Here is a 27,690-nt window from a genome sequence, read left to right as displayed (position 1 = left end):
GCTTCATTTAGACATCCTGCTTTTCTCCGCTTACAACTGTAGATCATTCAGTAGGTGTCAATAATGGCTCCCCTGACTGAACACAGCCTCCAGGCTTTAGGGAAGTGTGTTTTTCCTAATCAGACATACTATTAGACGCTTGTTGGAGAGAATCTGTTTTAATTGTAAGTCAGACATTGTCTAGTCTGTGCAGTTACTCACAGATATAAAGTCCAAAGATGTGCTGTTTAATGACACGTGCTAGGATACCTGGAGATGTACTCACTTGCACACAAACACACAGACAGCTACGGTGCAAGTGGCTTTAGTGTGTGCGTACTACCTGCTTATGCACACACATACAGACAAACAAAATTAACCCACCTGTCCTCATTTGAACTTAATTCAAATCGACAGAGGGAACACTGGAAACCAGTCAGATGCTCTTTCTTTCACATCGGGCTGTTTGTATTTGCATTTTCAAAACAAACAATTTTCCCAACAATTGCAATGAACATCACTTAGAAGCAGGGATGTTGATTTGTGGTTAGCAGCAGCCAGGGAGCAAGAGACATGATGGCAACTATTATGTACAGTTCAATTCTGACAGCTGCAAAAGCAATGGAGACAAGTAAATTACCTTGAACAGGGGGGGCTGTTTTAGTGTACTTAAACAGCCATGAAGCAGCTTTAAGGAAAATATTACTCAGAGGAATATCTATGTATCCTCAATATGTGGCAGAATCTGTCTGCAAAGCAAGAATATTATCACGATAACAGCAACAAAATCTGGATTATAAATGTGAATATGACTGAAGTCATAAAATATCTGTAGCTTGTTACCTAAATCAGCTGTATCCTGTTTTACTATTATCATTTATTACCTGTTCTGTTGTCTAGAGAAAAGCTTCACCAATGCCTCTTGATGATATAACAAGTGCAGTCCTTCTTATGTGGTTTTTAGCTTTTGGACAGAGTCAAAAATGGCTGACAAATTCATTCTTGGTTATTTTTTAAATGTTTGAGATGATACTAATAACATACTACATGGATTAATAGCTCATTGGTCTCTTCTCTCTATACAGACACAGACAGAACAGAACACAGATCGTTTAGGCTTGACCTTCCTCCCTGTGTATCATCTGGGGATGTTGCTGCATCTCCATCCTATCTCACGACTTAATTTGCAGCACCCTCAGCCCAAAATCAACTCAGGAATAGCAATTCTAGTGTTTTTTTTTCCTCCCTAAATTCTCTAATGTTAGTGCAGATGAGGGTTTTTGTTGTGATTTAAAAAAAAGTCATGTATGATGTAAGTGTGGATTCTTTGTGCTTTGACTCCATCTACAGTTCCCATAGAGCACCACATACATACATACAGCATACTTTGTCTACCTTGACCCAGCAGGAGGGAAACAGGGATGGCAGGGTGCCACATAAGAAACCACAGAAGTTAATTTGAAAAATCAAAAACAAAACATCATTGGAAATAACTGTTGCCTTTGTGTGAGCTGCAGTGCTTGTTTGTAGATTGTCAGCAATGCACACAGAGTGTCGTGAGAATGTGGAAGACATTTTCCATCCCTGCTAAGGGCACTTTCACCCTACTCCCAATTCTCAACAGACAAAATGACAGCATGCTAACTTCCTTCTCTATGACAGACCACTGCTGATGACAAGGTGTATTTTAGACTTCTCACTGTGGCCTGGCACTTGCGCCAAACTATAGCCTACCACAGATGCAGTAGTAGTTGTGTGTATCATAATGAGAAAAGTTACTGAAGGTGTAGACACTGCACCATCTTTCAAACTTTGCTAAGATACTGTTTATACTTCATATTGTATTTTTTTTCCTTTAGCTACCAGAGAAGATCTTATGACTTATTTTTCTGTTTTTAAAAATTGGCAACTACTTCTCTAACTAGTCTAGTAGTTCTCTAGTAGATGAACATTTGAATATTATGGAAGAGCTGGTCATACCAACAAATGGAATAATTACCTTACTGCATAAGGAAACGCAAGTTGAAGTTTTGAAAGCTAGTGACTGTAGGCAGGTTTCCTAACTTAAGGTAGGGAAAAGCATCATCATCACAGGAAAAACAAAACACTGGTTACTACTCAAACAGACTAGGCAACATGTTTTATTTAGTAAATGCTGGATCCAAGGTGGTGTCAGACCCTTCAATTTTTGTAGAGGTAGGTCTTCAGTCTGTCTTTGAAGATGGCGAGGTGTTTTGCCACCCTGATGGCAACCGGGTTGCATGTTGCACCTCTACAGTGCAAGACGAAGGACTAGTCGTGATGCATGTTTTTGAGGATGTATGAGAGACTGTGGCTCCAGGCAAGAAGCAGATCAGAGAGAACTGATTACTGGACAGAGTTTACCTCCGCCTGGAGGTAGAGAGGTCTTGGCAAATACTTGGCTTTGTAGGCTGGAATCACAGTTTTGATACTGATTTGAACTACGACAGTGCCACAGGAGGATGCAAAGTGTAGTCACATAATATCAGTTTGGGGTTGAACATCTGCATAGTTATGCCAGCAAGGAGGAAATCGAAATTTAGAGATGACTAATGCATGCACCAGCACCTGGACTGCATTTTGGACAAGTATACTGTGCTCAACTTCTGCTGTTGATATGACAGATAAACTTGCACAAATTGTCCACAGTTGCTCCTTTAACTGAGACTCACAGTTAGTTTATTAATGAACTGAATGCTAACATTAGACATTTATATTACCAACAACTTGCTTATTGATATACATACTGAAAAATCATTCTATAGACATTTAATGCATGTCCAGCAAATGAAATAAAATGAGAAAGTCAATAATTTACTCATTCTTTAAAAGAGTGCTAGTTATCATTCTGTTTTCGTCATTTTAAAGTAAACTTATGTGAAGTCTCCTGTGCTTTAGAATTGTCAGATAAAACAGAGAAAAATGGAAGTGATGCAGGTGGTTCTGACAATCGAGGGAACTTCACAGGTCCCGGTCTACCCTGGTTGAGCATTTTCCTGTGCCCTTCCCTGCTTTCTGGGAAACTCAGATGTCAGTCTCAGATCTCGGCTTTACCTGCAGTGTACACAAACCCCCATTCAGCTGCTTTAAGAGGTCTGAGTACTTGCTATGTACAGTATACCTGACTTGACTCAGGTGTTCAAAACTGGAATAGAGTTGGCTGTGGTCAGAGTTGTGCAGAAATTGGACTGCAGTATAAATTGCAGAGATGTCCAGTGTCCAGGCCCAGTTTCATTGGGACTCAGATGGCCCAGATTTTTGAAATCCCATTCCTCCCCTCAGTTATTTTTTTGTACTCCTTTTTAGTCATCCCACTTATTCTCCCACCTATTTTTTTCTTCAGCAATGAAAAGACGGACACTCATGTGACGGACATTTCCAAATTAAGATCATTATCAATTTCCTCCCAAAAAGCTCTGTGATCTTCAGCAGTGCCCGAGAGGAGACCAGGATTGGCTTTGTGCACTAGGCTTAATCACTCTGGCTCTTGGTGAGCTCAGGTCCATTTGTCCCAGATGTTAATCTGCAGAGCTCAGCTCTGAGGCCAGAAGCGCTCTTCATGTATTTGGTGCAAAACAACATGAGCAGGCATGCCAAGCCCATCCTACTTGGGTTTTTGTCTAAGGCCCAGGGAAAGATATGACACATCGGGGAGGGCAAAGTGTCCCTTTGTGCTTCCACCACGAAGCGGTGGCTCTCACAGCTGTGGGTAGCAGATGCTCTGAGGTTACAGGCACAGGCCTTCAGGGACATCATCACTCTGCCCTCCAGGGGCTACATACATAACACACACGCCAAAGAAAATGTACTGAATGCTTAAGAGGAGTAAGGTATTTTGTCGTTAGTCCTGTAAATTCAGCTTTGAAATACAGAATTTGTTGTATGCTTTCTAATCAGTACAGGATTAAAGGACATTTTTTTTACTTATTTGTAATTACATAGAAATTGCAAAGTAAATTGCATAGTTTCCTGTATACCTACCTTTATACATGATAACATTTTGTACATGAGATAATTGCTTCCAAATAAGATTTTGTAAGATGAAGGCAGGGTTGGCAATTTAATTACATGACAGTATCTTAGTAAGCATTGCTACAAAGCATAATCCCTCTTCCCTCTGTATCTAAATGACCGTTAGATGTAGCCAGTATCACTCTCATATTTCAGTCACAGTGAGTCTTAGCTTTCTTCAGACCGCATTAGCCTGACCAGACATGTTTGAAAAAATGTGTTCAGCCAAAAGGCCAGGGCTGTCAGCTCTTGAGCCTGCTCACGATAGGATAATATGTGCCGACTGTCGATAACTGAGTGCCCTTTCTCAGACCCAACTAGACCAGATCCCACACAGGTTAAAATCTGCATTAAAATCATTTAGTGTGGCCTGTGTGGGCTTCCCTGCAGCAAATTAGTGTGGACTGATTTACTACACTGTTGCACATTGTTTTACCTATGAATCAGTGTTCAGGTTTTCTCTTCCTCTTTAACTTTCCACAATCATTTCCCAACTAAGGTTGAAGGTAAATATGAATCAGTAGCTCTGTTGAGTTTGTCCATTACTGGTAAGAACAGCAAGAAAAGAGAAAAGCAGGCATAAAATGAAAAATAAAAAAAACAGAGGCCTGAGTATGGGTGAGTAAATGCAAGAAGAAATCATCTGTTAAAATTCATTAGCCAAGCTTCTCTGAACACAAAATGACAAGACATTAAATATGTATTATTTATGAAATGTCTGTGCTCTCTGAAAAGGGTGTCTAGTGCTGTTAATTACTCAGCCATTCATTCAGAAAAGATTATTTCAAATGGAAAGTGAAAGCAAGGCTAGACAGCAAAAGAGCTGTTAGTTTCTTTCACGCTATTTTTAAATGACATTGGTGAAAATGGAAAAGCTAATTATGGTAGCTCTAAAATTCAAAGCCAATTTGAGAAGCAGCATGTCAAGTTTATTGACATCTTCTGTAGAGTGATGTGGTTTGATGGCCACCAAGGAATCTCACTGGCGCCACGAGGGAATGGAGGAGTGACTGCATGAAAAATCACTTTGCATAAATGAAAATAACTTTTGGTAATAGATTTTTATATTCCCCAATTCCCAGGAATCCCTGTTGGTTATAATCAGAGTCTACTCACAGATCAAGTCAACATTTTGTTGATTATCAGAATTCAAAATAAAGGCCATTTCAAAGAGTGTATTTGCAGACATTACCGCTTTTAGCAAACCTTTAAATAGGCTATATCTACATTTTAGCTGTCACTACATAGCCAACGTTAGCATTAACAGGTGTTTACTTACCAGTCTAGAAGAAACGTTGCAAGTTCAGCATGAAACTTCATTTCTTTACTCGCCAAGAGCTGTCGTCAGTTGTGGAAAGTGACGCCAATGATAACTCTTGTTTGCTTCTATCTCTATCACTTCTTTTCTTCTCCTGAAGTTAGCATGCTAACCGTCTAGCCCAGGCCCGGCAAGCCCATTTCATCATTTTCCGATAGTGAGTCACCGTAGCATCCAGTCTGCCCTCAGTGCAGCATGAGAGGATGAAGAAGTAGTGCTGCCCAGAGGGCGTATTCTAACCTCTTGTCTTGTGAACGCAACGATGGCTGAAGCCCTTGGCAAATGACCTTTATCAGCGCGCCACCGCCACCACCTGCTCCCAGCAAGAAACCACCTTCGGAGGCAGAGAGAACTTACATATAACACCGTTAACAACAGCTGTGAAGATTCTAAGTCATCCAGGTCATGGTATTTCTAAGTTCTATATGAAGGCAACTGGACTAGCTTCTTCAGTTCTGAAATGAGGGAGCCTTTCGGATGAGAGGGGAAACGTCTTCAAGAACCTCAAGCAAGTCCAGTTGCCTTTGTATAGCACTAAGAAACTTAACGACAAAAAATGTTACAAATGTAGGTTTTGTTGTTGTTTAGTAAGTCCCCGTATCAAAAGATCTGTCGATCGATTTGAGGGTAAAAACAGGTTCCAGCAGAGTTCATAATTTTGCTGGTGAGGTTACTGTTTTGTTAACAATTGGATTACTGATTGTGCCCTTAAAAGTGTGTATGTGACTATAAATAAGGATAATCATAAAGTTAGTGCAGGCCACTTGCAAAGTTATGAAAATATTTTTCAATTCCCGAAGTCGCAATAGGCCAAGGTGCATGACGCTATATTTAATCATCAGCGTGATTAGTTTTATTTTCCAACTAGTGAGAAAAAGAGCAGTAGTACTTTCAAGGTTTGTGATTCCTCCTTAAAGGCAGTCACCTGGCAAAGTGGGAACGAGAGCAGAGCATTTATCCACTTAAAGAGAGCCACCCCGATGATGTCAGTAACAGATGATTGCAAGACACTCCCCTCTCCATCGCCTCGCAGCCTTGGTCACTGAGGGCAGAAGGGAAGGAGGGTGGGGGTAGAGAAGATAATTATCAGTATAAATGAAGCCCTGAGAACGATTCGCACTGCTGGGTCCCCAGATCTAGTCTCCAAGGCAACCTCACCACGCTCATTTGTTTTGTAGATGAGTAATTACATCCAATTAGTGGCCAGTGGAAAAAAAGGAGTCCAAGAAAGGCCCATTGTTCTGGATAGATTGTGTGAATATTAATAGTGGGACGGTCTGAGGCACAGTGATATGATCGGTGATACTAATGCAGCTGTGGGCACGCTCTGCCCAGTCTCATCCTGCATAACAGATCAGATTGCCACTGATGAAAATATATGGCTTTGAGAATATGTGCCTGCAGTTTGTGCATGAGTGTCTGAGTCGTACTCTTGTCCAGCTGCCTCTGTCTGGTAAACAAAGCCAGTTTCTTACCTGAGCCTGCCACACCTGCAGACAATGCAACCACGTGCAGTGTCTGAAATTTTTTTTTAATTTCATTACCCGGCCAAATGTTACATAAAGTGTAGGAAGATCTCTTAACTTCACCTCATAGGAAAAATACTTATTGTACAATGTATGCAGTACATGTTTTACTGTAGCTCTGCTCAATATGTGGTAGTTGGGGTAGATTTGAAGGGTAAATTAAATGAGGTTGGTATTAATTGCACTTGTGAATTGGTTGTTGTTTGTTGAATGGTACTTTGAGATTTGAACGCTTTGTAAAGCTGGGCAGACACTGCATGGATTCAGCCCAATTTTAACCCCAAATTGCTTGCTACTGACTAATTTTTGAATCAGGCCTCTGTGAGATTGGTTGTCAGAGATTTCGGTCCGCTGTCTTGCAGTTTGAGCAGTTCCACGGTCGGATTCCCCGTGTTGCTGCTGTCAAAAGATACCTTAAAAACTGTAGCAAGCTTGTTTTAATATTAATGGGGTGGTATTTTACATGTTGTGGCTAAAACTGTTGTGTTCTGTGATATAAAACTGAACCTCATCGCAGAACAGACAGACCATATTGTCTGCAACTTCCAGCCATCTGCAGGTCCTTTTTTTTTGTCTTCTTACTTTCCATTCAGAATAGAATTGCACAAAGTAATGCTGCCTTTGTCTCTTCTTGTAAACATGGTTGAGGAGTGGTTGTCTTAATGTGGTTCAGTTATTTACAATTACAACCTTATCTCAAATGAAAATATCTACCCTGTCCCCAGTTTTGAAGCTACACTCACTTAAATTGTCTGTTTCAAATAATATTATGATTGAATACACATAATACTCAAAGATTATTGTGGATTTGGTCTAAATAATAATGATAATGATAATAATAATAATAATAATAATCATAATGATAATGATAATGAGTAGAATTTTTGTTTATCCAGTCTGCCTTGTGCAATGTCATCTAACCCCTTCAATAATGCTGCAATTACACTTTTAACAAGATTGCATTGATTACAATATGATTCATTCTCAGTTGTTTTTTGTGTCAGTTTTATATTGTATGAAAGTGAAATATGATTAAATACCTAAGTTCACTTGTGAGGTATAGTGAAAGTATTCTAAAATGGAAAGTGATGCCTTTTTGGTTCTAGTTTTTACACTGTTCTAAATTTGTGATAAATTTTTAGAATAGTTTCCTTATGAATTCTCAATAACATGGTTTGTGCTACTGTCAAATGTTTTTTCCCCATCATAATTATTCCATTGATCCAGTTTTCCTCATTAGCAAGGCCAATCAATTTTCGGTGACATTTGTCTAAGTTAAGCAAATGGAATGATTGCTTCTTGAGCTTTGTTCAATGTGTCAGGCATTAAGTGACGTACGTGGGAAGCCTGCCATATTTGGAGTCTATAATTTGATGAGTGGGCAGACAGCCCACAAGTGGTGAGATCAGAGTGCTAAAAAGCATTGGCGGCGAGAAATATGGCTGGTGCTTAGATTCCATTTGGCAGAAGTGGACTGTCTCACTCTGAATGGGTAGAGGTGAAGTGGCTTTGAATGGCTGTTCGCTCCAGGACCCAAATAAAAAAACACAAACACACAGCAGGGGAAACCCAGCATGGAAAAGCCGGTGTCACCAATCTCAGTCCCTCCTGAGTAGATTAACTCCGTTATCAAAGAGGTGTGAGAAGGAGCAGTTTCTTTTAATTGCACTCTTTATATGAACAGCTTGTCTCAGATTAAGAGGACAAGCAATAAATGTCAGCACAATTTATTGATGAATGACATTTTCTAAACTGTTGATAATCCACCATCTGTGTCAAAGAGAGAATCCTTCGAAGAGGCCAATCTGAGACGTGCTTAAATTTCAGTATGCCACTCGTCAATAAACATGAATGTCTCTCGAACCCATTCACATAAAAACCTTATTATGTATTGCTATTGGTCAAATAAGGCTTTAAATGAATTATTGATTTGTGCGCTTTGTGTTTCTTTTCATTTAAATGACAAAACCTTCCTTCAGGTATTTTGACAAAGAATTGCCGGTTTGAAATGAGAAATGTATTGACCTGTGTTTTAACGATGCTTTAGTTTTATCTCGATCCTTAATGATTGCAAGAATACATGGGGGGCACAGGTCAGTTATACAAAAGCCAAAGTATCAAAGCTGTGGCCCAACTGTATATTTTATATTTTTGTATATTTTACTGTGTATTGTTATTGGTACATTTGAATCAAGTCCAGAAATAAGAGTAAATTGAGGAGGTTTTAAATGTGTGCTTTAAGGGAGAGATAATATGTATCCAAAATTATAGAGTTAGTGTATACCATACAGCTGAACGTATCAAACACAGACCATATGCCAGGGGGGCCTGGCCACATGGCAGGAGCTGCTGGGGAGGGAGGGCAGGGAGGGCCAATTAAAGCAGACAAAATGCAAGGATGTAACCGAAAAATGGTGTAACACGTCACCAAGCTATGCACAATCTGGACATTGACTTTGACAATGAAAAAGTTGATTTCCACAATGATGGAGTCCCCTCCCCTCCCCCTCCCCACCCTATACTGTATCTCCCAGGCCTCCCCGATTATGGGTTTTACTCTGCGCCCAGTGACCAGAGGGGGGGGCCCTGCTCCTTTGCTGACTATGGCTCCCTGGGGCCCCAAGCGGCTCAGATGCTGCACAGTGAGCATGCCACCTCCGCCTGCAACTCCCCCCTCCAGCACCTACACAGCCCGGATCAGTTTAAGAACCCAGGTTTGTATATGAGCATCTATCTCATCCACATTTTGGACTTTCAGTTTGATTCATGACATTATTCCATGCAGAATATATTTTTTTTTCTTTTTTAAATTTTCTCTTCCTTTTGTTAAGGACAAAAAAATCCCCCCCCTTCAAAAAAAAAAAAACTATATAAACGTCTTGCTGACAAAATAGCATTGCATGTTTTTCCTCCTTTTTTCAATTTTTAATGTAGATTTTCTGTTTCTTTGTGAAGTTATGTTCCAGCCCCTGCTTGCACATAGGGGGCCGACACATACAGTATAAAATGTAATCCTTCATTTGCATGTGAACGAAATAACTACTGATGATATCGGAGAGTACATTGGCCTCTCTATCGGAGCTCAGCTTCATGTGGATTTTGAACAGCAAAGGTGCGAGGAAGTGTGAGTGAGTGTCATTTTTTTTAGTCAATCCCTTTGAGCATTTTAAGTGTGAGAATGATTGCTGGTGATAGTGTGAGAAACCAGTTGAAATGCTGTACAATGTTGAAGACTTAACAGACAACATTTTTGCATAATACAGCGATTAATCTGCAACACAAGCACATTTTCCTCTTCTGTGCTTTTTCTGATGTTCTCTTATCTACCTTATGCAATTGTAGCTTTCAAAAACCAAAGATGAGATTCCACTGTATACGCCACAGTGACATTTCAATAACTGCATGTAGTGCCTAAAAAATTTTATAAATTCATGCTATTTCTTTGAGAGCAGACAGTATGCTCCACAATTAGCAACCTTTTTTGGAGTACTATAATATTTATATCTGGGTTTTTTTTTATTCTGAATATTACATGATCATGTTTGCACTGACATGACGTACCACCAGGGTTTATTGTGAAGTTGCAAGTAAAGAAGGTCCAGTTTAGTGGAGTTTTTTAGGTGAAGGTCTGGACATCAGTTAAGTTCTTGTATGAGACTTATGTGGTCCTGCTGGGCCTGAACCATGCCACAACCTTCAGTCTTGTGCTTCCATTTCCAATTCACAGTTATAGCAGCAAAAAAGTTTGAAAACAAAATTTGGCCAAATAAAGTAAGAAGTAAAGTGTGGGGCCAACTCTCCCCCTTAATGGTTAAAGGGTTGGCCAGCTGCACTGGGGAAATGGTGGCATTTCCTGCAGACTCTCTGTACAATCTTTAGCACAGCAAATAGCAAAAAACCCAAGGGCAAACTGTAGAAATACAACTCCAACTATACAAATACAACATTATTTCTGGAGTTCTGAAGCAGGCCTGCTTTATCCTCTTTTTTGTAACACTTGGGTAAGTGTAGTAACGCTACAAACATAAGGTAGCTGCATCCTGTAGATCTTTCAAGGAGTGTGAAGATCTTTTATTTCATACGCAGCTGCACGGCAGGCGAAAAATTACTGATTACTTTACATCACTGCAAATACATACACCAATGCCATTGTCTGTTGATTTTGAGGTGTGGTTGTAGCATGGTGATTTATAGTTCATTATAGCTGACGTACAAGTAGAAAGGATTCTGTGTCACAAGTCAAATCACCCTTGTGTTTTTTTTTTTTTTGTTTTTTTTTTTGGTTTGTTTGTTTTTTTATCAGCAGCTACTGTAAGTCACTCTGTTGGTGCATGGCTGCTTTTTTGTTTTGAGTTTTGTTTGGTTGGTGGAGCACAGGTTTGTCTCGCCTGAGAGGACACGTTCCAATCCCGAGAGAGTCAATACAGCTTGATTGCATCGTAACACAATTTAAATGCTTGTTTGTGGAATGGACTTTATATTTTTAGCCAACCTTGACCCTAATGATATGAAATTAAAGGACAATTATACCACTCCTTTTTTTTGTTTTTTTTTGTTTTTAGTAGATTAAAGCACTTACGAATGATGATTTTTGTGTACGTTAGTTGCCTTATGATGATGATGAACCGGAGGTCATAGATTATCCATACTTCATTTATCACTTCATTACTGTTTAAATGCTATGATGAGCTGCCCTGCTCCTCACAAATACAACCACAGTCCACAGATGAAAATTGTGCTGTGCAGCACAATCTCATTGATTAATGCATTTCTTGTGCACAGAGCCGACATCTGTACCTCAGCACGACATTCAAGTGAAGTAAAATGAAGCAAATATAACTTGGAAGACACAGTGAGGCAATGTAGCACATAGTGTTTTGTATAGAGACATAAGACATGCATTAATTAAGATCTTTCTTTTTTTCTTTCACAAACATGAGTCAGTCTTGGCACTAGATGATTTTTTTTCTTCGGTCCTTTTTTGTCCTCAAATGTATCTGCACCACATGACTTAGCACTGTCGTTCTTTATTAAAAAAATATATAAAAAACATATCCTGTATATATACGTATGTATATGTATATATGTATATGTGTATATATATGTATGTATATGTATATATATATGTATAAAAGATGAATACTAACACATCAATCTGTGCTACAGTGGACCCTGCTCTGAACAACAACCCACATCGCACTTAGGATTTTTGCTCTGAAAAGCTAAATGCACAACCAGTGCAGCCCCAAAATTTAAATGGAAAAAAAGCTGTTTCACAGGAACAGGGGTGAGCCACACACTAATAAAAATCACCAGTCCTAGGAAATGAGGATTGCCATTTCAACTGAAAAGATCCTTAATTATATAATAAGCCAGCCTACTGGGGGCTGTGCAGACAAGATAAGAGCAGTAGCTGCTCACTGTTTAAAGTCCTTACAGTTAAACAGCATTGTCAACTCCACTAGATGTGTGTTTAGTGAGATGGCTTCTATTTACTAGAGTGCTATACACGGATATCTAAAGTATGTTTTTCAGGTGCTTCTAATAAAACTACCCTGTCTAATATAGCTTTGATAAATGGAGCAGTGATATGTTAAATATGGTGACAATGATACACTTTGTTTGCTGCTTGTGTGTCTGCATCAACACTTTGGATGTACTGCAATTCCTATGTATTTTCTTTATCCTACACAGACTTCCTCTCAGGCATCATAGGGTTCATGAGCTCATATATACACAAGATCGAGCATTTTCTGTAGTTGGAGCATTTTTCTTTTTAATGCAGCTGTACAGTTTTTTTCACAGTCTGTCTGTGAATAAGGGTGAAATGGAGGGTTATGTGAAGCTGACAGCAGAGGAGATTGCTGTTAAGAGATCATTGCATTTTTCTTTCTCCCCGACTGTTTTTTTTTTCTGTATTGCCAGCGTTATTGGCCTTTAGTAGGCATCTGGATTTTCAAAAGAAATTTTATTAGTCAGAGTTTTCTCTTACTCACAGGGTAAAGGTGGTAAGTCATGTACAGTATTTCTTTTTTATCCCCCTGAGTTTGGGCCTGCAAATGAACTCGGGTCAAGCTTTTATATTTCCCCCTTATGCCGCCTTCTCTTGTCTCACACACCTCTTTTGCTTTATGTCAATGTTACTTCGGCAGACTGAAAAGCTGAAACACACAGCTAAAAGTATCGAGAATATTTAGAAAGATACGTTTGGTATCTCTGAATCAGGTAGCATGAAAAAGTTTGGGCACCCCTGGTCAAAATTTCTGTTTCTGTGAATAGCTAAGCGAATAAAAGATGGCCTGATTTCCAAAAGGCATAAAGTTAAAGATGACACATTTCTTTAATATTTTGAGCAAGATTACTTTTTTATTTTCATTTTCTACTGTTTCAAAATAACAAAAAAATGAAAAGGTTCAGCAACAAAAGTTTGGTCAGTACTTAATAAGACCGCCTTTGGCAAGTATCACAGCTTGTAAATGCTCTTCGTAGCAGCTGAGAATCTTTCAGTTTTTGTTTAGGGGATTCTTGCCCAGTCTTCCTGGCAAAAGGTTTCTAGTTCTGTGAGATTCCTGGGCCGTCTTGCATGCACTGCTCTTTTGAGATCTATCCACAGATTTACGACAATGTTTAGGTTGGGGGACCATGAGGGCCATGCCAAAACCTTCAGTTTGCACCTCTTGATGTAGTCCATTGTGGATTTTGAGGTGTGTTTAGGATCATTATCCTGTTGTAGAAGCCATCCTCTTTTCACCTTCAGCTTTTTTACAGATGGTGTGACGTTTGGTCCCAGAATATGCTGGTATTTCATTGAATCCATCCTTCCCTCTACCAGTGAAATGTTCCTTGTGCCACTGGCTGCAACACAAGCCCAAAGCATGATCGATCCAGCCCTGTGCTTAACAGTTGGAGAGGAGTTCTTTTCATGAAGTTCTGCAACCTTTTTTCTCCAACATACCTTTGTTCATTGCGGCCGGAAAGTTCAGTTTTAATGTCATCAGTCCACAGGACTTGTTTCCCGTGAATTGTTCCTTGGCAAACTTCTGAAATGGAATTTTATGGTGAGGACACAGGAAAGGTTTTCTTCTGATGACTCTTCCATGAAGGTCATATTTGTGCAGGTGTTGCTGCACAGTAGAACAGTGCACCACCAAACCAAAGTCTGCTAAATCTTCCTGAAGGTCTTTTGCAGTCAAACTGTGGTTTTGATTGCGTTTCTAACAATCCTACAAGCAAGTCTTTCTGAAAGTTTTCTTGGTCTTCCAGACCTCAACTGGACCTCCACTGTTCCTGTTAACTCCCATTCCTTAATGACATTACAAAATGAGGAAACCGCTACCTGAAAACGCTTTGCTATCTTCTTATACCCTCCTTATTCTTTTGTTTTCAAAGTTCTTTTGTTTTCCAGGCAGCTTCTTAGAGGAGGCCATGGCTGCTGATTGTTAGGAGAAGGTTTGATGAGTCAGAGTATTTATAAAACTTTGAACTTTGCATCACTTGGCCTTTCTTAACAATGACTGTGAACAAGCCATAGTCCTAACAAGCTAAAAAGGGTCTGAGACCTTGGTAAAAGTTATCCGAGAGCTCAAATCTCTTGGGGTGCCCAAACGTCTCTATGGTGCTTCCTTTTTTCACTCTAAAATTGTAAAAAAGTAAAATAATAGACTAATCTTGCTTAAAATGTTGAAAAGAATGTTTCACCATTAACTTTATGCCTTTTGGAGATCAGTTCATCTTCTACTCGCTTAACTATTCACAGTATCAGAAAATTTGACGGGGGTGGCACAATCTTTTTCATGCCACTGTATAGATAAGCATAAGGTAGCATACAGTATTTCAAATGTTTGGGTTCAAAATGCTAAAGCGCTAAAATCCTTAATATGATAAACCTGTCTTACTCGTCTTATTTAACAGCCAGTGTTGTTTTACAAGTACTCCTTCACGTTATGCATGGCAACATTTACGCTGCAACCTTACTAGTTTCTTAGCATGGTGGAAGTATTTTCTAGCAATGTGCTTGTTTTGTGTTGTGCATGATTATATAAAGTGAATGTTACTCCTGTGCATAATACACACAGCATGTAGATTATATTTCGAATATCATACTGGATTCACCATTAATTTTGTTTGTTTAAAGTCATGTTAAACTTAAATCCTGCAACATTTTGTCAATCAATTTACAGGTGAAATTGAATACGTACTTTAACCTGTAATATAACCTATAAGCAAGTCCTTTGAGACAAAAATATGAATCCAGTAATGTGTTCTTTTGATTTAACTGTGTCCATTTGAGTCATAGCAAATAAGAACTGTACTGATCGTTGTTGGGTGTTTCTGAGCTGCTCCGCTCCCTGCTGTGTTTGTATGCAGGCACCAACCCGTCAAGGCCCGGAGGTTTTCCCGGTGCTAACAGTCCAGGGCCTGTGGCTGACCTGTACGGACCTAGCAGCCAGGATTCAGCTGTGGGCAACTACATTAGTGCTGCTAGCCCTCAGCCTGGCTCTGGGTTTGGCCCCAGCATCACAGTGAGTACTCAAATGCAGACTTTCTGTCATGTCTGACCGCACTTCGAGCTCAGTTGCCTCTTCTGTGTCAGAATAAATACCTCCACTAAAAGTAGACACTAAGCCAATGCACACTGCCTTTGATTGTGACCATTCTGGGAAATAATTCAACACTAGATTTTTATTTTAAAGAGTAGAGCTTACTAATTATAGGACATTACACTCCGCAAATGAATTTGTTAAAACAACCACCACCAAGTATCCTAAATCCAAAGCAACCATTTGGTACAGTCTAAGTTTGGTTCATTTCTTCTACTGTCAGTGGGCTCAGAGGTCCCATTAGTATTTTGTAAATCAGGGTAAACGTAGTCTTAGCTCTGAAAGTTATCTGTGTCAAATGCAAATGTTTATTCCCCTTAGCTGTTGCACATATCACCTCAATTCACACCCTGTGTCACCTTCCCGGAACAAATTTCCTTTTTTTTAAAAAAAAAAAACCCAGCTGTGCCAGAGTTTGAGTTTGATCCATCACTAGGACAATGCTTGTGAGCAGGTTTTGTCTCTCCCACTGTCCTTGTCTGGGTTTAGTTGCTAGTTGCCAGGTGTGCTGTTGCTCTTTTCCTCCTGCTGATCAGTTAGCTGCCGGATGACATGTCAACTCATAACTGTACAATTATCAGGGCGAGGTGACAGTAGGGAAGAGGTGTTCTTAGTCTGACAATGCCTGCCTTTTGTGAAAAAGCAACAACCTGTTAAGAATCCCTCCTCCACTCGCACTGTAATCACAAAGAAGACACTACAAAAATGCTCTGAAGGCCTCAACCCTGTGTTCTTGACAAAGATAGTGGCACATCTTTTACTGTAAACCACAGTCTTGGTGAGGTCGTCTTAAGCCAATAAAATGTCTCAACTGACAAGAGTAATTCTGGGGAGGAAGTTCATCAATTTTCAGCCAATTAGAAAATTAAGCTACAGAATTAAACATGGCCGTTCATTTGCCCCCTCTGCCTTTCCCAGAATGCTTTCCCAACACTGCAGCAGGTGAAGAAGTTAGGAGGCCCCCTCTCCATCCCATCTCAGTGGCGCCATCAGTGACAAGCATTTCGTTTTGCTCTCCAAAGTTAATCAAGAAGCATGACTTAACAGGAATCAGTATGATAACTCATAGACATAGACCCATTTCCAGTGTTATTTTGTGTACTTACATTAAGTGAATACGGTGTGCTCATCTACTTAAAATGCTTGTAATCTATCAGTAATTCATAACTGCATCATTAGCTATTCACTGTGTGAATGTTAAGTTAGAAATAATCAAGTATTGCTAAGTTAGCTGTCTAAGACACAGTAGTGCCCAGACATTCAAATGTTAGCATCTCAGTACAGTCAAATTAAATGTGGTTTACTTAGCTAGTGACCCGGAGATTCAAAAATGCTTGTTTTTAATGAAGGGATGGGGCTCAAACTCCCCAAAGGAAGACTTAATCAAAGTTTTTTTTTGCCTGTGTATTAGTCTACCTTGGACCTCACCGGATAATTAATCTAAATTCGTACCATCTGAATTTTCTGGCTCCTAGAAAGCAGCAGCACTGCGGCAGGGCTAAGCTCTCGGATTCACTGCGAAGCTTGTTGAGGCATGTTTGTACTGTCTTACATGACTGAACTGAGTGACACAGTATAGGTTATGAAAATAACACCTGCTTTATGAAAGAAGCTAATTAATGCATGGCTTAACTGAGGTGGAATAACGACAAAGCCCATTAGTACTGCAAGCAAGCGCTGTAAGACTGCTGGGTGAAGAGACTCTTTACAAACTTTACAGTCCACATCATTAACTTGAACTTCCTAATGAAGTAATCAGAAAGTACCAGATTAATTTGCGTTGTTATTATTATGGTATTCTTGCAGTTATGCGTTGTATTTTATAAGTTGAGTTTATGGCCTGTTTTTCCTCTTGACTGCCCATGGTATTTTATTGTTGTGCTTTTGTGGAAAATTGTGACTTACATTGGGTTTTGAAATCCCACATTTTGTGCCTCTTTTTTAGAGAAATACTACAGGAGGTTTATTACTTTTTTGCAGTACATTGAATCAATGGGACTAATTGCAAAAGTTTAGCAAGGATGAAGTGAATGAGAGACTTACGGAGCAGCAGTCATGCATTCTTGATACGGTATAGTGTCACCGGGAGCAAAAAGGTCATGAGAAGGTAATAGCTCACTTTAATTTTAGTAAGTATGTGTAATTGGGTTATGATATCCTGAAAAATACAGAGCTTAACAGAAAAATACATTTTATTGGCTTTTTGCTTCCTAAGCAAAGCCCCTCTTATTAATTGTTTTAGGTCCACTGGCTATCTGCCATAATCTGTTGGTCTCAGTGTAGGAAGCACAATATTTGTTATGAAAGACCAGGCTGGCTCATTTTCAAAGCAGATTTACCAGCAGATAGTTTACAGATGGAAATGAGGCAATTTGTTTCCATTATTTTCCATTTGTTGCAACAGTTTATAACCATAGTGTAGTGCTGAGTTAGAGAATGTACAAACAAATCTTTCAGTGCAACACATTTTATAAAGAAATTTGCCTTTTCGCATATTTACCTTAAAACTGTTTAGGAGATTGAATTTATTTTACGGATAAGTGAATAATCTAATGTATTTTACCCATATAATTAAGGACAGGTTTTGTGATTCTCTTTGAGGATGTTAATTGTGCCTGTGATACTACTATGCACTAAAACACCTCTTCAGAATTACCCAGTGGATCGAACAGAGTGCAGCAAAGCAAGGAGGTGATGCAACAGCCCTCTGACTTCCTGCTCTCAGCGAGAAAATCTCTCAATTCAGAACATTAAAAAAGGAAATGATTACGAACTAGAAAGTGCTTTAGAATTCATTTCTTTTCTCTCTTTTTTCGGAGGATGCTGTTGAACTGAGTAGATGTAAGATCATCATATGCCACAACTTCATGGATGACTTGAGATTCACTGATCTGTCCCTTGGTCTCACGCTCCAGTGATTTTATTAATCCCTTTAACCAATATCAAAACAGCTACTGTGAAGAAACAGTAATGAACTTCACTGTCTTTTTATACAAGACAATTAGAGAGCAATTAGTTGATTGAGGTGATAAAGACAGATAATCGCTGTGGAAAGTGCTTCTCTTTTTACCGATGTGTTTGAATCCAAGAAGTTCCTTCAGACCTGTCAGCAGCAAAGCTCACAGTATCCTGATAACAGAGCTTGAAACCACATTGATCTTTTTGAGAGGTGTTTATGATCCTGTCCTCGGCATGCTTCAGATTAAATCAGTTGTGTATGTTAGCATGAGTGGGGATTGCGTGTATTATTCTTATTATCTGCTTCACCTATTTTTATTTCACTGTTTTCGACTGAGGATTTTGTAACCTCGGTACTACATTGCCATGGAAAATAGAAGTCTGTGTATCGCTGCAGGCATTGTTGCTCCATTACAAAAAAAAAGAACAAACCTGTAGAATATATATGACAAATGTCTCTTACTCTGTTGCTCAACATGAACCAAATGAATCAAAAAGTTCACATTCATGCTAGCTGAAAAAACGTTGATATGATACTCACTTTTCTTTCCTTGAAATGCATACTGACAAAAGCACTAACTGTACACTTTTAGGGCCCGTTGATTGCAACAGCTTTTACAAATGGATACCATTGAACAGGTGGCCGGTTGCCATCTCATCAGAGGTATTGCATTTTATTTACTGTGCTTTTCTATCAGTCTCTCTCTCTCTAAAATACTGTATGTTCATCACATTATTCATTGATTATCCACCTCCCTCAAAATGACAGAGCTGGTAGTGTGAGTGTGACGGAAGATTTGTCTCTTCACAAATCAAGATGCCTCTGTTGGCAAGGCGGTCTGCTTGATGCCTTAACAAAGTAGAAAAGATTATCATTGAAGGCAAGAATTGTAATCTTGGTGAGTTTGTTTGTGTGACTTAAAAACAAGTCACACACACACACACACACTACCAGTTCTGCAGTTTTTCTTTCTTGTTTCTTATTAACATCTGGAAATCTTTCCATTCTAAGACAGTCTTACACATACTTTACTTGTACAAACCATATTCCACTTACTTGTTAACCACCCAGTATGTTACGTAACAGTTTGAAATGTTTTTGACCTAAGCTCTGGTTGTCCAGGGACAGAATTCTGATCACACTTTTTCACCAGTAGGACTATAACAAAGTCATTGGCCTTGAATCATGAAATATTTCCCAAACAGTAGAAGCCTATGAGGAACTGAATATTTCAGTTTAACAAATTTTGTCATTGCATTACATCTTCACTACTAACATTGTCCCTCATGTAAAGTAGAACCACTGTCATCTATAAAACCCATTCAGATTGTCTTTTGCCTGTGGCTTTTTGTCTGCTTCCAGCTATTTTTGTAGAAACAATGTGTGATGTGTGTTGAATTCACTTGTGCACGTGTTTAATTACTGTATAATGGGTTATTTCCAGTTAAGCATTACAACTATTGTTAGACTCCACAGTAGCGACACATGTGTGAACACGATTGCTAAATTAACAAGTGGTGTAACTAAGAAGTATAGTGTAAGTAAGTGTGAACATACATGCACCAAGATGTAAAACAGGATGTTTTATACTGTGTATGTGTGCTATGGCTGCAGCCACAGTAAGTTTTGACCTGCTGCAGCTTGTGAAAATCTCTTTCATATTTGTTTCATGCTGTTGTGCATCAGTTAGCATCCAAAATGTTGCATCTGGAAATCATATTAAATTAGCCACAGATTTCAGGTTTACAGAGTACATTATTTATGGTCAGGAATTAAACAAATTAAATGAAATGTTTCTAATGCTGTTGCTGTTCCGTTTTTTTTGTTTTTGTTTGTTTGTTTGTTTTGTTTTGTTTTTCTTTATTATCCAGCAGAGTATATCTGGTGGCCCAGGAAAGACAGGACGAAGTTTCTAATTGGCTTTGTGTGCAGGTGATGCTAATCCAACTTCAAGCACTACAGTGTCACCCAGGCAAAAAGAACGAAAGTCGGAACCATATGAAGAAGAAAAGAAAACGTTAGTCATCTCAGAAAAATAACAACTGCTGTACTATAATCCAAACCTCCTATAACTTTACAACCTGGTTTGGTATGATGTTTCACGTCAGTCTCATTCACCTATTTCCTTCCTCTGTTAGCTTTTGTTTTGATTAGTTTTTAGAGTGTCATTTTAGTTTAACCTTGATTTTGTGTCATTTTATTTTATCTGGTATATTTGTGTAAATGGATTTTGTTTGAAGTACGGGGTCATAGCCAAGAATATCTGCAAGTCATGTCTTCATCTTTGTATCGGTTAGTGTAAAGGAAAAATGACGGGATGTTCCATTCAGTCTTTCCGCAAAAAAAGAAGCTTGGAAAAAGACTCGGAGAAAAAAAATTCAATTTTAAGGAAAATTTAAAGAAGGTATCTAAGTAATAAATCTTAGTAGCTGTTTTATTTCTTGTGATGTCTCATTGTTAACCATAATTACCTATTTTTGGGCAATACAAAGAGGACTCCAATATTTTTATGGTCCTTTTTTATAAGTGTTGTTTTTGTTGTTTAGAAATATATATATATGCTATAACAAATTTCATATAACTACATTGTGAATTCAAACTTGAGAAAAAGAAATGTAGCTGTACATATTATTCCAGTCACTGCATATAACCAACTCAGTGAGAGAATAGCATATTTTTGTGATGGTGTGTCAAAAGAACATGTTATAGCGTGTGAATAGAAGAAAAAGCTGTAAACAGTTACTATTATACTTTTTCTGCTGGAAGACGGTATAACGACCCCGGAGACAAACAGAACACAGTCGCTCTGTAAATACTGAAGCTGAATAATTTTACAAGTGTCATACCAGCAAATTTACAAAGGGTGAGTTAAGTCAATACAGTTTGAAGAAATAAAAAGAAAAGAGCCTGATTGGTATCTTTTGTCTAACTGCTAAGATATCAGTATCATTTCAAAGAGAGAGGATAAAAAGATGACTCAATCCAAAGCACACTGTACTTAGATGTGATGATTAGAACTTGAACCAGGCATTTTCCAGTGCTCTGTGCATCCTGACACTTTTATACTCTTGAGAGCAACTTGTTAGATGTATGTTATTGTTTATTTCATCCTGCTTGTTCCTGATTCATTTTTGGAACACAATATCTGGGCTCTGTGCTAGAGCCTTTATGTAATGCTTGTTCTCTGAATCAGTTCTTTTTGAATGAATTAGGAAAGTAAACATTTTGATACCATACCTCAGCCTTTGTGAATTCTATTGTGGAATCATTGGCAGGTTTAATTTATTCTAGTGGCAAAACAAATGAAAACACTGAAAGGTAATAAAGCGAGTAATCATTGCACTGTGAGTAGTAAAGTACAGGCCATTTTCCTATTTGCACATGTATATGTTGGCTTTTTAAAAACGGCCCTGTGCTCTGGGATAGTATGAAGGATCTTTGGGTTAATGTATTCTCGACTCGACAAACACTTCAAACTTTTGAGGTGAGTTAACAACTTGGGAAATAGTAACTGATAAGTTGCAGTGTACACTTGGATTTCTTTATATATTAGACTCATGCATCATCTAAAGATGTTTATACAGGGTCAAAAGATGACACTGAATTGTTCACTATCTGTCGCTGCACCAGGGTTTTACACAGTATGTGTGGTTAATGATTTTACTCATGACAAACATTTAATAGTAATATGCTCCAGAGTCCAGTCCAGTTTTTAACGACATGGATGGAATGAGTGGTGTGTATTCTGAAATACTTTACCTGCCGCAGATGTATTTGTTGTTTTCATAATTTTACCCGTTTCTTGTCTCCTTTCTTTTATTTCAAAACAACCAGGTAAAGAATTATGCTGGATACTTCTAAAGTAAATGAAGTAAATGACATGGAGGTGTGATCAAGTAATAATATAAAGAGTAAAGAGAAAAAAAAAACCCTTGTAATGTTCAAATGTAAAAGAAAATAAGAAATACAAAACTATAAAAAAAAAAAAAGAAAGATGCTTCTTTGCTGATTTCAAGTTTAATCAGAGTTTTATTGATACTTTGTGGTTTATATATTAATAATTGTAATATACTATTAAAATGTACTGTGCATCCATTGCTTTCTCTCTTTCCATTCCCCATCCTCAGAGATCCTACTATCTTTTGTTGATCATTCATGTATTTCATTAGTGTGAAAAGAAATCACAGTTAACTTGTAAACAGAGTGCTGTCTTTGATACCAGTGTAGTGCTCTTTGTTGTTCTCCCTTGCTCTACCTCTCCTTTCTCTCATATTTATCCCTCTCCCTCTCGCGCTCTTTTTCTATCTCCTGTAATTACAAAGTAGATGTTATATAGGACTCATTAATATAATACTTGTAGTGAATAGTGGATTTAGGACCAGTCAAGATAGACCTTTCTCTAAACGATCATGTTATTCTGATATTTGCAGACAATTATTTTGATAGAGGTTCATTGTAATTTATTCCCTGTATGTTTTATTTTTTAGTTTTGGTTTTGCCACTCTCACATGGTTTCAGCTAACCAAAGCTCTCATGGATGAACAATAGAGAAACAGTTGCTGTAAGATGGAATTGTACACAAGGCATTATTTGGATCCCCACCCTTGAATGTTTTAAAAGGGGTGTGCCATACTACCTTAAATGCTAACGCTAGATATGCAAAACTTTTATTTTTGATTATTTTTTAAGAGGGACACAAGCTATAATCATGGAAAAAAGATTTTATGTAAAAAACAAAAAAAAAAAAATCATATTTTTTTAAGAAACATACCAATGATTACCACAATAGTCATGATATCAGTCATAGTGCTGTTTAAATGACCTGTTATATCTTTTAATGTTTGTACACTTTGGAAATATCCCGGATGCCTCTGGCCTAGTTATTTTTTAGATAATACTCTTTGAGATCTCTTATTTCTCTCAAAATGTTTATTAACAATTCTAATCATTTTAATCTCTGTTTCTGGGGGCTAATTTTTGTTTTAATCCATTATCAATGTTGTTCACGCACATTGACTTTATAGCAGCATTACTGTAAAAATAAAAAAGAGACCTACTGCAAAAGACTCCATTAAGCAGAAAACCTCTAAAGGAGCAGGTGTGGAAAAAGACGGCGCGTGCATCAAGGCTGATTAATAGGTGGTTAAATTCATGTCCTGACACTGGACCAGCATCCTGCAGCTGTGATTCATTGCTAAGTCAAATCAGAGCAGAAAAGATTATATTAAACTTGAATTTAAATGCTCGATGTTTCCTCAAAATGCCATGTCAAAGGACGTCCAGAATTCAGACCTGTTAGATTTACACATTAGCTGTTGTGTTGCAAGCAAAAACAAACCAATTATAAAGCCAATCCAGTTTCGGAGCTCAAGCTGTGTGCACACTGCAACCAGAGATTGAGTTATTTTTTGAGTACAATTGCAATTAAACACAATTTAGGTTTTATATCAGTTATTTAATTCAACTCATGAAATTTTAAATTGAATACTGTACACATTACATTAATAAAAAACATTAGTGTCTATTCACTCTTCTGCTCTAATATAGACTGTCAAATTATATACAGTATGTACAGATTAATAGACAAGTTATTCCAATGAATCCAGCAAGTATACAATACATTGTGGTACTGAAAAACAGGTGAAGAAAATCATCCCAAAAGGACAAAGTCCACATGTTTCTCGAGTCAAAATGACCGCATTGGACAATACAGGAAAAATACAGTATTTGCCCAAAACTATAGAAAAACAGAGAAACGCTAAAACTCATTTATTCAAAAATGACCAGGTTCCAAGTATTAATGTTTATTGTTCACCTTAATTGCACATTATATTATATGATATAAAATATATCAATAGTAGAAAATCAAAGAAATACAATAGTAATCAATTATTTAAGTGTATACCAACTTATGAGTGCTTGTTAAGTTTTCCTCTGACAGGATAAAAGAAAGTGTTCCTCCCGTTCATTTGTAGCATTGTCCCTTAAATTTGTTTATCCGAAAATTGTATTAAACAATAAACTCAAACCAGCCACAAACCAGTACAAGACGCTCATTAGGAGTTGCGGAATATTCCAATTGTATTGCCATTTCATCTGAAAAACAAATAACAGTGCAAAAAGTATCAAATATATTGCTTTGCGTTTTTCTTTTTTTACTGTTGCAGTGCCTGGTGGCTTTAATTGGAGTGTAATTAACCCTTTTTGACTGGAAAAAAAAAACCAACTTGAAATGGCTCATTCTCCCTTAAACAATATAAAAATTGACTCTTCTATTGTTTTGTTATCCTGTAGCTTGGACTTTAAGGTAGCATGGCTCTGTTGCTGTAATTTCATTTGATCTCAAACTGACAGCAGTTTACAGCTGATGAATGTTACACATCTTAGTAGACTAGCGTATCCATTTGGGGAGAGGGGAGGGGTCTTGGTTTAAGAAAAAAAATAATCAAAAAAGAAAAAAAGTCAACCTGGAAGGTGTTGACATTTGTAGTGTACTACCGTATCCATTTAAACTTGAATCTTGAGGCAAGTGCTAGGCAATGGCCAAACAATTTATGCCATCCGTTCTGGGAAAATCCCACCCTGAAACCACACACCACTTCTGAGATTTCTGTCGTCTTGGATTCACATCAGTCTATCATGAATATGAACAACTGTCTCCCAAAAGCTGGGGCATCAGACAAGGACTGTTTCAGGCTCTGCTCCATTTCTAATGAATTAGACTGACTTTGAAGGCTCATTGAATGTTATTGAGTATTTATACCCAAAAGAGGCTTATTCATAGTGGTGCTAATGGTTTTAAACCAGACAATGTGCCCTTATCTCTGAGAGATACTGGATACTGTCACAGTGACCACAAAGTTAGTCTCCCAGTCCACAAAGTGACTGTCACTACCATTTCTAGTGTTGGCTCCCTTGTGTCAGGACATAAAAAAGATCTGTTCATGTTCACAAATCTAGCCTGAACTCTTCAAGGTGACAGAAATAGCACAAGTTCAACTGTACTGTCGTGTTTTAGGGTGAATTTCCCCCTCAGTCCAAACCATTGCCATCTCACCCATACTCATTACTAAATATAAACATACAATTGCAATATATATGTGTACAGATGAATATATATATTTGCAATTTGTGCTCATTTGAACAATATTAGACTGGAGACCTCAGCTGTATACAGAACATTCCTCACACAGCTACACCCAGGATCATTATAGCGAAATCGTCATTATTAGCTTGCTCACCAACACGAGAGTTCACCCCCCGGCGTGTTGTCGAGTTTGGAGCAGACTGCAAGGCCTAGAGGGGAGCCTGGAAGCTCTTCAGACTGCATGGACGGCAGTGTGAGGCTCTGCTGTGCTTCCATGTTTCTGCAGGCTGAGCACAGAGCTCTCTTCACTGCTGTCTGCCCATTCCTAACACTTGCCCCTTTTTTTTATGTTAACCGACTTTTTATGGCGAGAGACAGACAGACTTGACTGACATCTGAAAGCATCTTTCAGGTTATCATATGGCTTGCTTAAGCCCTGTTGTAAAAATATACTAAAAAAATAATAATAATAATAATAATAATAATGGATGGGGGTCTCTCACATATCAAATGTGGAAAGTCTAATTTTATATTTGTATTTTCAAATAATAATATTGACAAAAAAATGTCTGTGAAAGGTTTCCATCCTCTACTGTGGTCCAGAAATTGATGTGTCTGTCTGGAAAATAAATAAAATAAACTGAATTGTTATATTACTTGTTTTCAGTGTTTCACTGTATTTTTATTTTTTGTAATATATTTGCAAAAGATGGGGAAAGATTTCATCTGATAATATTCATCGCAACGTGCCAGTATCAGGTGTGTAATTATTGAGTGAACCGTCACATCTAAGACACAATCACTTTCCATACTGCTCAGCGTCTGCTGACATCCCATAACCGGACACTTGGCTGCGCGGGACAGTACTGTCCACGTTTTCACTCGACCACACACTCAGCATGTCGGGCCCCGGCATCCTTCGAGGTCACTCTTAAGTCAGCAGGATTAATAGAGTCTGCGTTCCAAGATGCATTTGGGGAAAACAGTGAACAAACAAGTGCTGGCGTGTAATTCTGCTGCCCCTCAGTGGTCTCTCCCAGCGCTTGAGAAGATGCAGCACGGCGTCCACCAGTGCTTTATTTTTCGACGGCATTTTCACATGGAGAGCATCAATATTAGCCGAGGCTCAGTGTGTAAACGGCTGAGGATGTGATGAGTAGATGAGCAAACAGGCTCCTGCGTGACAGGCGTTTGAGAGGCTTACGACAGTAGAGAGACACAATCAGAAAATGTTAAGGTTTACCTTTGATGTGTTTGTCACAGTGGGATTAGTTCTACTTTTACCTGAGATGGAGAATTTCATTTCAGATGCCAGAAACAAAAATCTGATTCTGAGTCATTTTGAGGTGAAACGGAAAGATGAACCACTGAAAATGTAAAAATCATTTCTGCTACTTGACCTAAACCATGACTCTTTTTTTTCTCCTGTTTCCTAGAAATTAAGATTATGCCAGTTCTTGAAAGCTGGTTTCCTACTGGATTGTTTCAGTGACTCTAGTATGTACTGTATATCTTGTATTGGCAACCACAGGCATACTTAATATGTAATCTGCAATGCTTATTCTCCAGCAGAATCCAAATATCCTTTAGTTTATACGTTTACTCTGATAGATTATGATTGTTAAACTTAATGTTACTGTTGCATTGAAATTCAGGGATGAGGATTTTTAATGTGGATGCTTGTCAGGTGAGAGTAACAGTCCAACAGCTTCATCACTCATTCAGACAAGGTGATTTATAATTCTGACTGAGATCAATACTATTCCCAGCTCTGTTTTTCAGAGCCGAGGCGATAGAAGTTTAGATCACATCGCAGTCCTTTTTGTATTTTGTGTTTGTGTAATGACTGCAATCATAATCCAGTTGAGAGTCTGGATCATTGTTTCACTTTTACAGAGGCTTCTTTTGATTTTTTTTTTTTTTTTTTCTTTTTCTTTCTCTGACAGTGTGAAGCCCAGTCATAAGTTATGCGCATACATAACATACAAGCATTTCACAAACAAACCTTGATGTATAAACGGCCCATAAACAGATTTTGGTTAGATGGCAATTTTGAATTCACTGTAAATTAGCACTAAAATCGGCAACTATGAATTATTTGATTAAATCCCAAGCGGTACAGATGTAAAATTATTGTACGCACACTTAAAATAGAAAAAATGCAAAAGGATTGAAAAATGTCTCTGTAT

General features: G+C 38.2%; 1 protein-coding gene across 7 annotated transcripts in view; it reads left to right on the top strand.

Moving 5' to 3' along the window:
• msi2b (musashi RNA-binding protein 2b) overlaps nucleotides 1-26,119 on the top strand; it is a 229,802-nt gene extending 203,683 nt beyond the window's left edge. For 3 of the 7 annotated variants that reach the window (XM_040150018.1, XM_040150015.1, XM_040150019.1), the window contains 4 exons: nucleotides 9,390-9,569; nucleotides 15,223-15,377; nucleotides 19,007-19,077; nucleotides 20,286-26,119. In XM_040150018.1, the coding sequence (XP_040005952.1) occupies nucleotides 9,390-9,569; nucleotides 15,223-15,377; nucleotides 19,007-19,048 (377 nt within the window). In that variant the 3' untranslated portion in view covers nucleotides 19,049-19,077; nucleotides 20,286-26,119. The remainder of the gene's footprint in view (nucleotides 1-9,389; nucleotides 9,570-15,222; nucleotides 15,378-19,006; nucleotides 19,078-20,285) is intronic. The other 4 variants (XM_040150020.1, XM_040150021.1, XM_040150022.1 and 1 more) reach the window with 2 other exon arrangements.
• Nucleotides 26,120-27,690: the final 1,571 nt, after the last annotated feature.

This window comes from Xiphias gladius, chromosome 17 (assembly GCF_016859285.1).
Source record: "Xiphias gladius isolate SHS-SW01 ecotype Sanya breed wild chromosome 17, ASM1685928v1, whole genome shotgun sequence".
Classification (NCBI taxonomy): Eukaryota; Metazoa; Chordata; class Actinopteri; order Istiophoriformes; family Xiphiidae; genus Xiphias; species Xiphias gladius.
Note: the sequence above shows the minus strand (reverse complement) of the source record. Positions and strands in the feature narration are given on the sequence as shown.